Genomic DNA, 12,905 nt, shown 5'->3' with positions numbered 1-12,905 from the left:
TTATATAAATGCTTCTAGTTATATCTAGGGCCTATGTTGTGCATATAGTACATATTTACCTAGCCTTCTAGAATATCTAGAAAGATGTCTGTGTACTAAGTTTTCTAAATATCTAGCTATTAACATAAATTAATAAAAATCTTTATTTTATTTATAAAAATATTATATAGTTAACTTATATAGTTATTATTTTTTTTTTATGCCTTTTAAAATTATATAATTTTATCTGCTAAGAGTTTTTCTTTAGCAGTTTCCCTCTAGAGTGGAAGTTTGTACAGGCTATAATGTAGTATAGATTGTGCAGGTGGTATTGGTGGTGCATACACTACTGCAGGCGGTGGTGTGTACGATTAAGGGTGTGGAGCAGGCGTTGGGTAGGGTGGCATGTATTGTTCGTACGGTGATTGGTGTAGTGCTAGCTAAGGTGTAGGAGCAGGTGATGCTAGTACGTTTAGTGTTAATAGCAGCATTGTGTTTAGTCTGCTTCTGTGCAGAGCCTTATACAGTAATAGGGGTTGTATATAAAGCCTTTTTAGTGTAATTGCTTTTCCTTATGCTATATTATACAGCTTCTAGGCTTAAGTACCTTTAGTGCCTAGCTATAGTGTAATTCTCTTATCCTTTAGCACTTATATAAGCTCCCTTTTAAACGCGCAGCTAAGTGCTAAGAAGTCTTATAGTGTCTATTCTTTAAAATTCTCTATGTACGCACTTAGAAAAGTAGCGCCTTTCTAAGTTATTATGTGTAGATTAGTAATTATGCAACTTATGTATAATTAAGTCTATAGGCTTGTTAGAGCCTCTAACATGTTAATCTTATTATTCTAGTACTCTAGGCTAGTCTTGTTTTATAGTGTTACCTCTAATATCCTTATGTTCTTTGTAAGTTATTTATATAATAAAAATTATTTCTTATTCTTCCTATTATTACGCAAAGTTATTAGTTGCTAATAAGATTTTATTATAATAGTATAGTTAATTACTTTTCTAGTAGATTGCGCAGGTACTGCTGTTGTCTAGCTACTAGGTTGTGCAGCTTTAATAGCTTTAGTGTGCGCCTTACACTATCTTCTTTTTACTTTGTACAGTAGCAGAGCTTGCTGTGTAATGTAAAGGATTAATGTGCTATTGTCTAGCTACTAGGTTGTACAGCTTTAGTAGCTTTAGTGTGCGTCTTACACTATCTTCTTTTTACTTTGTATAGTAGCAAAGCTTACTATATAATGTAAAGGATTAATCTGCTATCTTAAGAGATAAGTAACTAAATAAAGTACCTTATAGGGCGTAGGTACTCTGCTGTTACTCTTTCTAAAGGATAGGTAATAAAACAAAGTACCTTATAAAGCATAGGTACTTTATTATTACTTTTACTAATTTATAGTTAATTAAATTAACTACTAATTAGTGTTAAATAGGCTTTAACAGCTAGCTGCTTATAGTATAAGCACTTAAGTAGTAAAAGTAAGAGTAGTGTACAGTGTGCACAGCGTACAAGGTAGGTAAGGTAAGGGCAACATGTTTCTAGTTCTATTGCTCTTGTCTTTTCTCTGTACAGAGGAAAAAGGGGATATCTAGATGTTCGCGCACAGAGGTTCGCGCACGAGCATCATGTGACATAGATACGTGATCCTGCTCGTGCGCGATCGTTCGTATCCAGGCCGCGACGCTGCTGCTGCGTACGGACAAATAACCTTATTACTAAGTGCCTACACAAAGACAGCCTTGTCTTCTTTAAAAGTGTTGCTATAGTTTGCCTACTTAAGCTTCTATAAAGCATTCTTAAGAGAGCAGTAACTAAACTAAGTAACATACTTTACACCTAGTAGGTTAACCCTTAGCGCATACATAAATGTAGTAATAAGTATGTAGAGCTTACTACTATTAAAACAACACTTAATATTAATATAAGTGTCTAGCATAAGCTATCTATAATACACTTACATAATTTAATTTATAGTGTTTGTGTAACTAGCATTATTTAACTAGTAAGTAATACTAGCTACTAGTTCTATAGCGTTCTTAATAAAGTAGATAAAAAATATTATTTTTAGTAACATATAATTAAAACAAGCTAGAGTGTTATTAACTATAGTATAAAAGACTTTATAGTAGAGCAAATAAATTTTACTTAAGAAGGTAAGCTCTAGCTTTATAAAAACATTACTGTAATATACCTCTATTTAAATAAGAGCGCCTTTGCAGAGATAATAGAAGCCTGTAGACTAGAATACATCTAAGAAGTTAGTGTGTGTAAGAGTAGCTGTTGTACTAAACTAGCAAGTATAGTCCTTAAGTTAGTCTTATAGCTTAGATATCTGCCTATAATAAGAACAGAAGCCCCCTTCTTAGCTATTATAGGCATAAAGATGTAGCTTATTAATAGTAACTAGCTAGTAGTGTTACCTAAACTTAAAATTTTTAATTACACTTTTAAATTTCCCTTTATTAACATAGCTGTTATTAAACATTTTTATTAGTGTAGTCTTTTAAGCTATAACTACTACCTTTATTAGTACATTCTTAGTCTGTCTAGGCTTCTTAGGGACTACCTCCTCTAGAACCTCTAGTAAAGCTGTAACGCGCTGCGCACGCAGTTTACATGCGCAGGTGGACGCGCTTTTTCTATAATAACTAGTGTTTAGTGTAGTTAGAGCAGTAGGCTAAAACATTAATGCAGTTAAAAGGGTTAGTGTATAAAAAGTTAGAGTGCTATCTAAAGACACTAAAGTAATTAGCTATAAAGAAAAGTAGAAATTAATAGATAGCTACACTTATTAATTATTAGCGTAGCTAGCTAGTAAATTACATGCCTTACTTACCTATAAATCCTAAGAATGTAAAGTAGTAGGTAAAAAAGTCTATATATTAGTTAAAAAAGCTAAATTATTAAGTAAACTTATAGTTACTTATGCAAACCCTATAAAAGCATAGCTAACTATAAAATTACTTAATAAATTAACATTTTTTTTATTTAGAGCTTCCTTAACTATAATTTTAGCTAATAACTAGACATAAGTATATCTGCTTTAGGCAATATTATGCTAGTGTTTTATAGTATTGCTATTGCTGTCTAGAATAAAAAAAAGAACACTAATTCTATAGTAGCACTTATAAGCCTCTTATGCCTGTCCTTATTTAATTGCCTTTAAAGAACTTATAATAAAAGTAATAGGCTATAACTAAGGATCTAGTGTTGCATAATACCTTATAATAACATGCGTCTTCTTATACCTAGTTTGCGTAATAAGTATACTATTATAATTATTATATAAGTTCTTAAGGGCTTGTTTTTAACTAGGCTTTAAGTTATAACTAGTACTGTTTTTAAGCAGAGTAATAGCTTTATTAAAAAGTAGGTGTAAGTTTAGTTATTAAAGCTTATCTACTACTGTTAAGCTAATAATAGCTAGAAAATAGAAACTAGTTAAAGGTTCTCTACATTAAAGAAAAAAAGCTATAAATTATTAATGTTCTTAAAGGGCATGCTAAAATAGTATACAAGCAGGAAACATGTAAACTTGTGTTGTAAGTTAAGATACTTTAAATGTAACTTAATTCTGCAGTTATCTGCGCACTAAAAATTACACAGGCGACTAGACCCTCTAGAAGAGATGTGGTCCAAGCTTGACTTCAAGCCCACAGTCACGTGGGTGGACCAAGAAAATCTCAGGAGGCGGGTCGTGTTATTACTAGACTAGTATTGACACTCTGTCCGATTCCAGAAAGATTTTTAATGAGCAGATACTATTCTTATCATCCTGCGTGTTGCATAATAGCATAGTGTACATTTAATCGGCTAAGCTGTCTGCACCAGTTAGAAAAACATAGAATACGGTACAGTACACATTCCTGCATCTCAATACCTCTGAAGCAAGTGCTATCTAGGATAGAAGCATGCACCCTGTGGGCATCTTCTCTGATTCTAACAAGAGGTTTAACAGATAGACTCCGTTCTAGCCATCGTCGTTATATAATAACATGCTGTAGATTCAGTCAGAGGGACAGGAAGAGCCTTTGCTACTTTCGATTGCACACTAGAGAGAAGCTATTCTATACACTGCTTAAGGAATTAAGTACCTAGAATACCGCCGCTTTTCGCCTCGTTGCAACTTAACTCCTGCTAAACAGTACCCTCCAGCCGAGAGGCAGACGCCACCCAAAAACGCCTAGGCTGTATTCATACAAGAAAAGCATGCTCAACTCAACTCTGTCCCTCGTCTTCCTAATTTAATGATTGTCACCCCCAAGCAGCGGTTGCGACTCGCTACTCTCACCAGCACCGTTCTTGGGCTTCTTTTTACCCCTCTTCTTGCGCCTCTTCTTGCCGCTCTTCTTGTCCTCGCTCTTGCCATCAAACCCCTCGTCCGTTCGGCGATCCTGGAAAACGTCAGCTTCGCCGCCAGTAGTCTTGTCTTCAGATTCGCTCGAACTAGTAGTCTCAAGAACGATCTTTTTGACTCCATTGAGATCCACAATGTTCTCTGAGATGCTTCCGCTACGCGCCGTGTGCCTCTTCATCGGTGCAGGTGCAGATGCGGAGCGAATGGAATGCAATGAGCCAACTGTGCTCGGTGACGGTGGACGGTCCTGTTGCGGACGAAGATCGATCACAATCTTCCCATTCTGGTTGTTCTGGTTGGCGGATTGGGAGTTTGGTGACGTCCGTTCTTCCTTGTTCTGAGTCTTTGAGTGTGAGTCTGGTGATCCCCACGACATTCCCTTGGAGGCGGTCGACATAGTGCCATACCCCACGGCGAGGCTATGCACACCATCGCTGGCATCGCGACCTGCAGAGTCGAGCAGCCCCTCACCAGCACCGCCCTGAGGGGCATGGGATGGAGTAACGATCACTGGTTCTAGCTGAGCTTGCGTATTCTCTGGAATGGTGTTCGGTATGTTGTTGACGAGACCCGGCTTGATCTTAACCGTGTTGATTCGTGTTTGTTTTGGTCTAGTGGCTGCGTTGGATGGGCCTAGATGTTTTAGGTGCTGCATGACTTCAGGGTCGTCGCTTCGAAAAACGACGGTGCCTCGGTCGATGGACCCTTGGCCGCTGCTACGACGGCGCATGAGGAACGTGGTCGGTATCTTTCCATCGCTCGTGTTTTCTGGGACTGACAACTTCCTGTATTCGGGCGCGGTTGAGATTTTCTGAAGCAGGTTCGTAGTTTCAGCCTCCAGCTTCAGTTCAGATGGACGGGAACTATCAGCGATAATGTCGCCTTTGGGGATGCGGGTCCGAGGCGCTGGCGCCATGCGGCGGATAGCTTTGTGAACGTCAATAAAGACGTCGGATTCATCGATGATTTCCCTGGGAAAGTTAGAATTACTGTATCATGTGACTTGGTGTGAAATAAGATCCAGGGGAGTTGTTCAAAGCAGAAATCTGCATCATTTGACAGTCCACCAGATCACAACAAGAGATATAACAGGTGAAGTCTGTGCTGGTAATGTTCCACGTTTATGTGATCACTTACTCTCCGATAAGCTCCTCAATAACATCCTCAAGGGTAACAACACCGACTGCGCCATAGGACTCTCCAGGATAGTCCGAAACGAGCACCATGTGTGATTTCCCCTCCTGGAAGAAGTTTATGATATCTAAGCAGCTGGTTTCAGGTCGTGTCTCGGGTAATGTCGCCAAGGCAAAGTCTCGCACGCGGAGGGCGTCCTCAGGGTCGTAGGTGATGAGCATCTTAACGAGGAGCATGCCGACAAAGTTCTTGGGGTTCTGCGGTGTATGAATGGGTATCCGAGAGTATCCAGCTGAGAGAATCGTGTCCATCATATCCTCATCCAACACAGTGTCGGCTGACATGGTGAAAACATCCTTCATGGGCGTCATGATGCTGCCAACAGCCTTCTCTTTCAAGTCCAGCACTGCAGTGATGATGGTGACCTCGTCCTGGTTTAGACGGTCGTTTGGACTCGTGCCTAGCGTCTTGTGTAGCGTAACGAGGGTCTTTAAGCCAGCTTTCTTGTATGTTGTTCCATGGTCCTCGCCTAGAAGCTTATCAAGCAGTTTCGCGGTGGGCCAAGCAACAGGAGCCATGATCCACATCAAGCCGAGTACGAGGGGGGACATCCAAGCACCGATGGGCAATCCGTAGCGAACACATATCGATTGAGGCACGATTTCGCCGAAAATAACTATAGATGTCAGCAGACACGATGGCGACATGGTGAGAACACTGCATCTTGTCACATAACGTGGAACATGATAGGGAGTAGGGTCAGGACAGAAGTTGGTATCCAGTTGACGCTCTTCCTTATTCTAGCAAGAGGTTCAACAGATAGGCTCCATCCTGTTTTTGTTCTACGTGAGTTAAGAAGATGTAGTAAAGACGAACCGATAAGGACGGTAGAGCTGAGAACAGCAGGCCAACCGCCTCCGAGCGATCTGTCCAGTACAATAGGGAGAGTTTCGTTGGTGATAACGTTGCTCAGAAGTAGTGTCACCAGCACCCAGTGCTTGCCCCTCTTAAGCAGCTTGAGGACTTTCTTTGCATTCTTGCGCTCGGGGCCTTCACCCGAAGTGGCAATGACTTGGAGGTAGATTTCGTCTTGTCCCATCAACCTGCGCAAAGTGTTGTGTTAGCGTGTCGCATGGCAGAGGTGAGAGAGTAGGAGGACGAACGCGATGGTCAAGCCGGCGAAAGCCCCTCCAAGTAAAACGAGAGCGACCGCAGTGCCCAGATATGCCCACAGGCCTAGGTCGCCTGCGGGCTTCGGAGGCTCTGCAGCTACCAGAATGGTTTCGGAGTGTTGAACGGGGATGGCTTTAACGAGGGACGCAAAAGTGGTGAGAAGCGTTGACAAGATGAGGGCGAAACGAGCTCCGTTGAGAGAAAACAAGCCATTGCCGACCCCAAAGGGAACGCAGCAATTAGCGTCCGCCATAGCGAGGCACCTTGAAATGAGGCTGGGTAGACGATACAAGAGCACAGTTTCCTAGGAAAGGGTTGGCTGTGTGAGAGAGAGTGGGAGTAGACGAAACGCGGCTTGAGCGCGGCGGGATGAACCTGGGAGCTCGGGCCAGAGATGCTGCACACGGGCGCACGAACGTATCTGCCAAGAAGCAATGATCTTTGTCGCATCTGTCACTCTGCTGTCGTTCCGATTCTTCACACTTACAGTTTCTAGCGCCTGGACAGAAGGGTTTAACCTAGCTGACTATGACATCAAGGAAAATTGGTCTGCAGCCCGCTCTTTAAGCGCACCCTGTTATCTCTGAGCGCATTAGAGAGTCTCGTTATTATTATTATTATATTAGTATTTATTATTAGACTTCATGCTACATCCGCAGATTCTTGAAATAGGAAAATTCAGAAAGGAACCGCTGGCGTCAGGGACTCAGCTCTGGAGGCCAAGATTTCTGCTTGTTGAGAGAGAGTGAATGGCCCGCGCGCAGCCTTTCTTCCATGTGCAGTGCGGCGGAATGCTAATTATTCGCTTCCGCCTTGGACCAAACGAAGGCGATGGGGATCGTCATCGTGCAGCAGGGACTTGCCTGGCACGTGAGGCGCGTGAACCTCGGAGATGTGTTTCGTAAACGCCGTGAATCTGGGGAACAATGGCCGCTGCTAGCCGAAAGCCAATCCCACCACAAACATCCATCACCTCCTGTTCCCGCTCTCCGTACATACATTCGCGCGCACAGTCAAGCCTTTGCTTCTATTTCTTCATTTCTCTTCATGTCCTAGTCATGCCCTCGAAGACCCCCTCGATCCGTACATTATCGCGCTACCTCCTCCGCCCGCAAGCCTCGTTCCATTCACGGTGTCCAAATCGGTCACAGAACCAGTCCTACTCCTCCGCAGCGGCCGGTGCACGTCTCAATGGTAGCGTAGAGTATGACACCACGTCTCTCCTGCATCACACGTCTAGGTCCGCCCTTGCAAACCCCGAGCTGCCTCCGGAAGTCCGGAAAGGCCAGACCAAGCGCATAAACCTCTACACCGCCGTTAACGAAGCCCTCCGCCATGCCCTGCAAACCGACGAACGTGTGCTTGTCTTTGGGGAGGATATACAGTTTGGTGGGGTCTTCCGATGTACCATGAACTTAGCTACAGACTTTGGGACAGAACGCGTGTTCAACACGCCGCTGAGCGAGCAGGGGCTTGTGGGGTTCGCAATCGGTGCAGCTAGTGAGGGCATGAGGCCGGTAGCAGAAGTGCAGTTCGCAGACTACGTCTTCCCAGCTTTCGACCAGATTGTGAATGAGGCTGCAAAGCTGAGGTACCGAGCGGGGACGACAAATGTGAACTGTGGAGGACTGGTGATTCGAATGCCCTCCGGGGTCGTAGGGCATGGTGCACTGTAAGAATCCGAACCACTTGTACAATCTTTCTCTGGTCATACTAATACTCTGCGTGTTTAGTTACCACTCTCAATCTCCCGAGTCCCTCTTCACCCACATTCCCGGTCTCCGCGTCATAATCCCCCGCTCCCCTGTCCAGGCTAAAGGGCTCCTCCTCTCTGCTATCCGAACAAATGACCCCGTCATATTCATGGAGCCTAAAGTCCTCTACCGTGCTGCCGTCGAGCAAGTCCCTGTAGGTGCATACCATCTCCCGCTCGATAAGGCCGAGATCCTCAAGACCGGCAAAGACGTCACGATAATCTCATACGGCACACCATTATACACCTGTTCAGCAGCGATAGCAGCAGCAGAGAAGGACTTCGGGTGCAGCGCAGAGTTAATAGATCTGCGGACAATATACCCGTGGGATAGAGAGACTGTATTGGAAAGCGTCAAGAAGACGGGGAGGGCGATTGTTGTGCATGAGAGCATGATGAATGCAGGTGTTGGGGCTGAAGTAGCTGCTACTATACAGGAACACGCATTCCTAAGGTTAGAAGCTCCAGTTAAGAGGGTTACGGGGTGGGCGACACATACAGGGCTTATATTTGAGAAGTTTATCATTCCGGATGTGACCAGTAAGTTTGCGACATTCCCCAAGACTTGTTGTCGGTGCTAATGCCCACAGGGGTTTACGATGCTATCAAAAAAACCATAGATTATTAATCGAGAGAATCAATGCTTAGCTCGGTATGTTTGGGCTAGTTAAGTCATAACGATAGGTACCTAGCTATGAGTCACCTTCCGTAGAGAAAATGTGATCCCAGGATTCCTAGCTACTGTGAAATTAGCCTGCCTTGAGGCATTGATTTACTATCAACTGCAAACTAGGAGCTATTAAAAAGATATCAACAGGAGGTTAATTATTTACTAAAAATAAACCAGGGAGGACTCGCAATAAGGAACCATCTGCAATTCCTCTGCTGCTTGTAAGAAGACCCTACGGCGACGATGGCGTTGAGCACGTGATCGCCCTGTCCAGCTGTGGCAGGTAGCACCTTCCTTTGATCGAGAAAACTCATCTGCAACCTCTAAAACTCACTACTTCCCCTAAACCCCAGTCGCCGACCTTTGGCCTTGCTGTTCACAGCGAAGTTTCCTCACTGTGCTTGCTTTTGTTCCTTCTCTCGAGTCTATACCAGCGACGCATCCCTTCGCTATCGGGTGTGCTGACCACACACCCATGTCCTTTAGAAATTTCTAGCACTTCCCTGATGCATTCTAGAATCTCTTCATATTCATTCTAGGCCCGCCAATTCAGCGTCTCAAATCATTGAGGCAGCCTGTCTCGTGTTTGATCGGTCGCAGATGATGGCGCCTTGCCTCCTTCGTGCACGGATTTTTTTGGGCTCTAATGCCTCGTGGTAGAATGGAACCTTGTATTTTTCACTATAAAGACCCAGCGCCCTGGTCTTAAGACCGAAGCTTTTCTCCTCCCCACAAGTTTCCAGCATGGACCACCGACTAGAACTACAACGCCAATGATGGCGACACCGACACCATCAACATTCACCATGAGTAGTGGACCACACCTTGGGACCCAACCAGCCCCATATTAGTAGATTCATTTAGTGGTGCCGCACAGTGTTACGCCAATTATTCCCAAGGTAACTTACGTCGCATGCACTCAACCTCTCTCTCTCTCTCAAGGATAAACCAAGTCTTGAATCGAGAGAGGGAATTCTGCAAGTCTACCCGAAATATACGCAGCTCTCGGCTTATGGAATTACTCTCTGAGCACTCGCGACGCAAAACCGAACTTTCGGTGTATAGATAGCGACGAGAGGCCTTCGAGCAGAATACAGGGGAGGTTGGATCTTTTCAGGCTGGTTGGACGCTACGTAGAATTTGAGAAATCTATTTCTGTAGTATTGCCAACATCGTTTGGGAAAGTAGTACTCATTTTCCTGGATCTAAGTGGGTGCACTATTTTCTCGATCCCCATGCCTCACAAGGCCTCTATGGCCAATATTCGGCATTTATACGATGCAAGTCACAGGTAGTATCACTTTGTCCTTGCTTAGGAACCGAAGATTAATGCTACCAGTCACGACGACCACCCTAGCTTTCAAGCACCGAAACCCATTCTTTACCGCAGTCTCCAGGCCGCTGTCTTTATTCTCTCCAATTCCCGTTTTCCGAGATATAAAAACAATTGTGGAGGTGCCGTGCTTGCTATTCTCTCGAACCAAGACGTGGTAACGCCATGTGCTCTAGAGATCTTTTAAGCTTTGTAGCTGCAGTCACACTCTCATATTTCTGGAGAGTCCTTGAAGCGATTGAACCACTCAGAAACCTGCATACACGTCTATTCGCTTGTTGTCAAACACAATGTACGCTTACATACGTTACTACGCAAAGCTCGGCTTAATTTTCCCAGCCACCCTCTCCATAACCCTCTCCGGCAACAAACTCTCATAAACATGGCTAACCCACTCCACACAGACTCTCCTCGTAACCGCCGGATCTATGATCTCCTCAACGCCGAAATGATTCGCCGTCCGAACCGGATTCATCAACCTCCTGTAATCATCTTCCAGCTCTTTATACCGCTTCTCTCGCGCCTCTGGGCCCTCTTTCCGCTCGATCTCCTTTAGTTCAAACGAGTGCCCGACCTCAATGCCGCCTTCGAGAGGAAGCGATCCCCACATGCCTGAGGGCCAGGCGACGCGCATTCTGGGATCACGGCAGTCCAGCATGATGCCGCCGGCGACGCCGTAGACGCGGCGGGTTAGTATGGAGAATATAGGCATAGTGGTGCTGTAATATGTCGTGGCAAGCGTGACTCCATGACGCATAGTCGCTGTTCTTTCCGCAACCGTTCCAATAGCATATCCAGGGACATCGACGAATTGGATAAGCGGGATGTTAAATACATCTAGGAATTTCAACATCCGTGTTACTTTCTGCGACCCTAGGGCATCGAGTGCTCCAGCATTAACTTCGCAATTCAGGCTCACGATGCCGACGGGGCGGCCGCCGAAGCGAGCAAGGCCCACGATAGCGGTTGTGCCCCAGAGTGCGCCAATCTCGAAGAAGGAACCCGCGTCAACTACTTCAGTGATTATTTTGCGAGGATTGTACATTCGGTTTCTAGCCCGCGGTACTATCGAGCGGAGAGATTCTGAGGTGCGGTTTATAGGGTCGGTGCATTCAACAACAGGTGGTAGTTTTGTGCCGGAATCGGGAAGGTAGCTCAGCACGGTACGCATTTGCTCGAAACATCCAGCTTCATCGGGTGCGAGATTGTCAATGGTGCCGTTGGTGCAATGCATGCTTGGACCTCCTAGATCCGTAAACGACAACCCTTCTTCGAAAGTGGCATTCTTGACTACGTTCGGTCCAGCGTTGAATAGGGAGCCAATGTCGGCCGCCATAACGGAAAAGTGACAGGCGACTACTCGCGCTGCTCCGAGACCTATGGCTGGACCAAGGACGGCACCGAGGTTGGGAATGCCCATGTTGAGTTGCTGAACGACTTGTGTGAAGGAAGGGAGTGGAGGGACGTAGGAGAAGCCGGTTTTACGGATCGTGGTGACGGAGCCCCCGCCTGAAGAGCCGTCGACGAGTTTAATGATGGGGATTTGGAGGGCTATGGAGAGCTTTTCCATGTACACCTTGAAAATCATAAGTATAGTATGGATGGACAGAGCTAGATGGCTAGAGGCTTACGGTTTTGTCCATTAACGCGCCATCGGCATGACCAGCGCGTATGGAGAAGTCATCAGCTGTGAAGACGATCTTCCTACCTCTGAGTTTTCCGAATCCTGCATTCGGCATCAGCAGCAATTCCCAGCAATAGCCATTAGTGGAACCCACCCTGCACATTATTCGACGGCACATACTCGACCGGTTCTTCCTTCACGGGCCCCAGCTTCTTCCATGTTACCGTCCCGCTCACGCTTCCTACCTCCTGAAAGCTCCCCGGATCTAGTAGCTGCTCTACCCGCTCCCTGACCCACAGCTTCCCAGCTTGTTTCTGCCTCACATAACCTCTGTTATCCGGATCAGGCGTCGCTGCGATTTTGCGGAGTGTCGCAATTTGCCCGAGAATATCGGAGTAGTCTGCCGGAAGGTCTTCCTCGGATCCTTTACGCCGACGACGTTTGGGCGTGTTGGGCGTGGGCGAGATGTGGCCCGAGACTTGCGCGAGACGGTCTTTTGCGGAGTTGGATGACGAGTTTGGCAGAGGCTTGAAAGTTGACGGTATATCTTCGTCGCCAGCCATTGTTGAGGGGACTTAGGACTAGGGATGGCAGTTACTGGAGCTCCAGAAAGGGAGCAATTGGGTGGAATTCACATCGTAGAGGATACTAATAATAGGGTGAAGTGTGGAGTCTGGGGAAGCTTGGGAACCGAGGCACTTTGGAGCTCGCCCCACCATCGGACCTCGTTCCACTTGACATCTTCCGCTGTAAGGGGGTAATTCATCATGCTATTACAGATATTGTACAATTCGCCTGTGAAAGGGATGTGGATTGATGTTAAGCTTGATTGATATTAAGCCGAGGTTCCTACTTCTTTGCAACTCTTGAGCACTGGG

At 45.5% G+C, this 12,905-nt stretch overlaps 3 protein-coding genes across 3 annotated transcripts; 1 reads left to right on the top strand and 2 right to left on the bottom strand.

Moving 5' to 3' along the window:
- Positions 1 to 4,029: 4,029 nt before the first annotated feature.
- BDR25DRAFT_258868 (DUF21-domain-containing protein) lies at positions 4,030 to 6,969 on the bottom strand. The gene is made up of 4 exons (XM_033686558.1): positions 6,638 to 6,969; positions 6,351 to 6,577; positions 5,478 to 6,150; positions 4,030 to 5,311 (listed from the first exon to the last, which is right to left on the bottom strand). Exons 1-4 carry the CDS (start codon positions 6,898 to 6,900, stop codon positions 4,228 to 4,230), a joined length of 2,247 nt encoding a protein of 748 aa, XP_033549331.1. The 5' UTR covers positions 6,901 to 6,969; the 3' UTR covers positions 4,030 to 4,227.
- A 651-nt stretch (positions 6,970 to 7,620) lies between these two features.
- BDR25DRAFT_283940 (thiamine diphosphate-binding protein) lies at positions 7,621 to 9,196 on the top strand. Its single transcript, XM_033688089.1, has 3 exons — positions 7,621 to 8,319; positions 8,381 to 8,940; positions 8,991 to 9,196. Exons 1-3 carry the CDS (start codon positions 7,706 to 7,708, stop codon positions 9,026 to 9,028), a joined length of 1,212 nt encoding a protein of 403 aa, XP_033549330.1. The 5' UTR covers positions 7,621 to 7,705; the 3' UTR covers positions 9,029 to 9,196.
- A 1,417-nt stretch (positions 9,197 to 10,613) lies between these two features.
- Positions 10,614 to 12,669, bottom strand: BDR25DRAFT_392871 (ClpP/crotonase; the record flags this gene model as incomplete). Its single annotated transcript, XM_033698229.1, has 4 exons — positions 12,182 to 12,669; positions 12,035 to 12,129; positions 10,747 to 11,979; positions 10,614 to 10,670 (listed from the first exon to the last, which is right to left on the bottom strand). The coding sequence occupies exons 1-4, from the start codon at positions 12,588 to 12,590 to the stop codon at positions 10,614 to 10,616; spliced, it is 1,794 nt and encodes a 597-aa protein (XP_033549329.1). The 5' UTR covers positions 12,591 to 12,669.
- Between the last annotated feature and the right edge of the window lie 236 nt (positions 12,670 to 12,905).

Source organism: Lindgomyces ingoldianus (genome assembly GCF_010093535.1).
Source record: "Lindgomyces ingoldianus strain ATCC 200398 unplaced genomic scaffold BDR25scaffold_11, whole genome shotgun sequence".
In the NCBI taxonomy this organism is placed as follows: domain Eukaryota; kingdom Fungi; phylum Ascomycota; class Dothideomycetes; order Pleosporales; family Lindgomycetaceae; genus Lindgomyces; species Lindgomyces ingoldianus.
The sequence above is the reverse complement of the archived record's forward strand: the minus strand, read 5'-3'. Positions and strand labels throughout refer to the sequence as shown.

What these genes read in the sequence shown, in the direction of transcription:
- BDR25DRAFT_283940 (XM_033688089.1), top strand. Translation starts at nt 7,706, where the DNA reads ATGCCCTCGAAGACCCCCTCGATCCGTACATTATCGCGCTACCTCCTC. An exon ending in GTCGTAGGGCATGGTGCACT is followed by an intron (nt 8,320 to 8,380) that starts GTAAGAATCCGA and finishes CTGCGTGTTTAG; the next exon opens with TTACCACTCTCAATCTCCCG. An exon ending in TATCATTCCGGATGTGACCA is followed by an intron (nt 8,941 to 8,990) that starts GTAAGTTTGCGA and finishes TAATGCCCACAG; the next exon opens with GGGTTTACGATGCTATCAAA.
- BDR25DRAFT_258868 (XM_033686558.1), bottom strand. Translation starts at nt 6,900, where the DNA reads ATGGCGGACGCTAATTGCTGCGTTCCCTTTGGGGTCGGCAATGGCTTG. An exon ending in TTCGCCGGCTTGACCATCGC is followed by an intron (nt 6,578 to 6,637) that starts GTTCGTCCTCCT and finishes CACTTTGCGCAG; the next exon opens with GTTGATGGGACAAGACGAAA. An exon ending in ATTGAGGAGCTTATCGGAGA is followed by an intron (nt 5,312 to 5,477) that starts GTAAGTGATCAC and finishes TAACTTTCCCAG; the next exon opens with GGAAATCATCGATGAATCCG.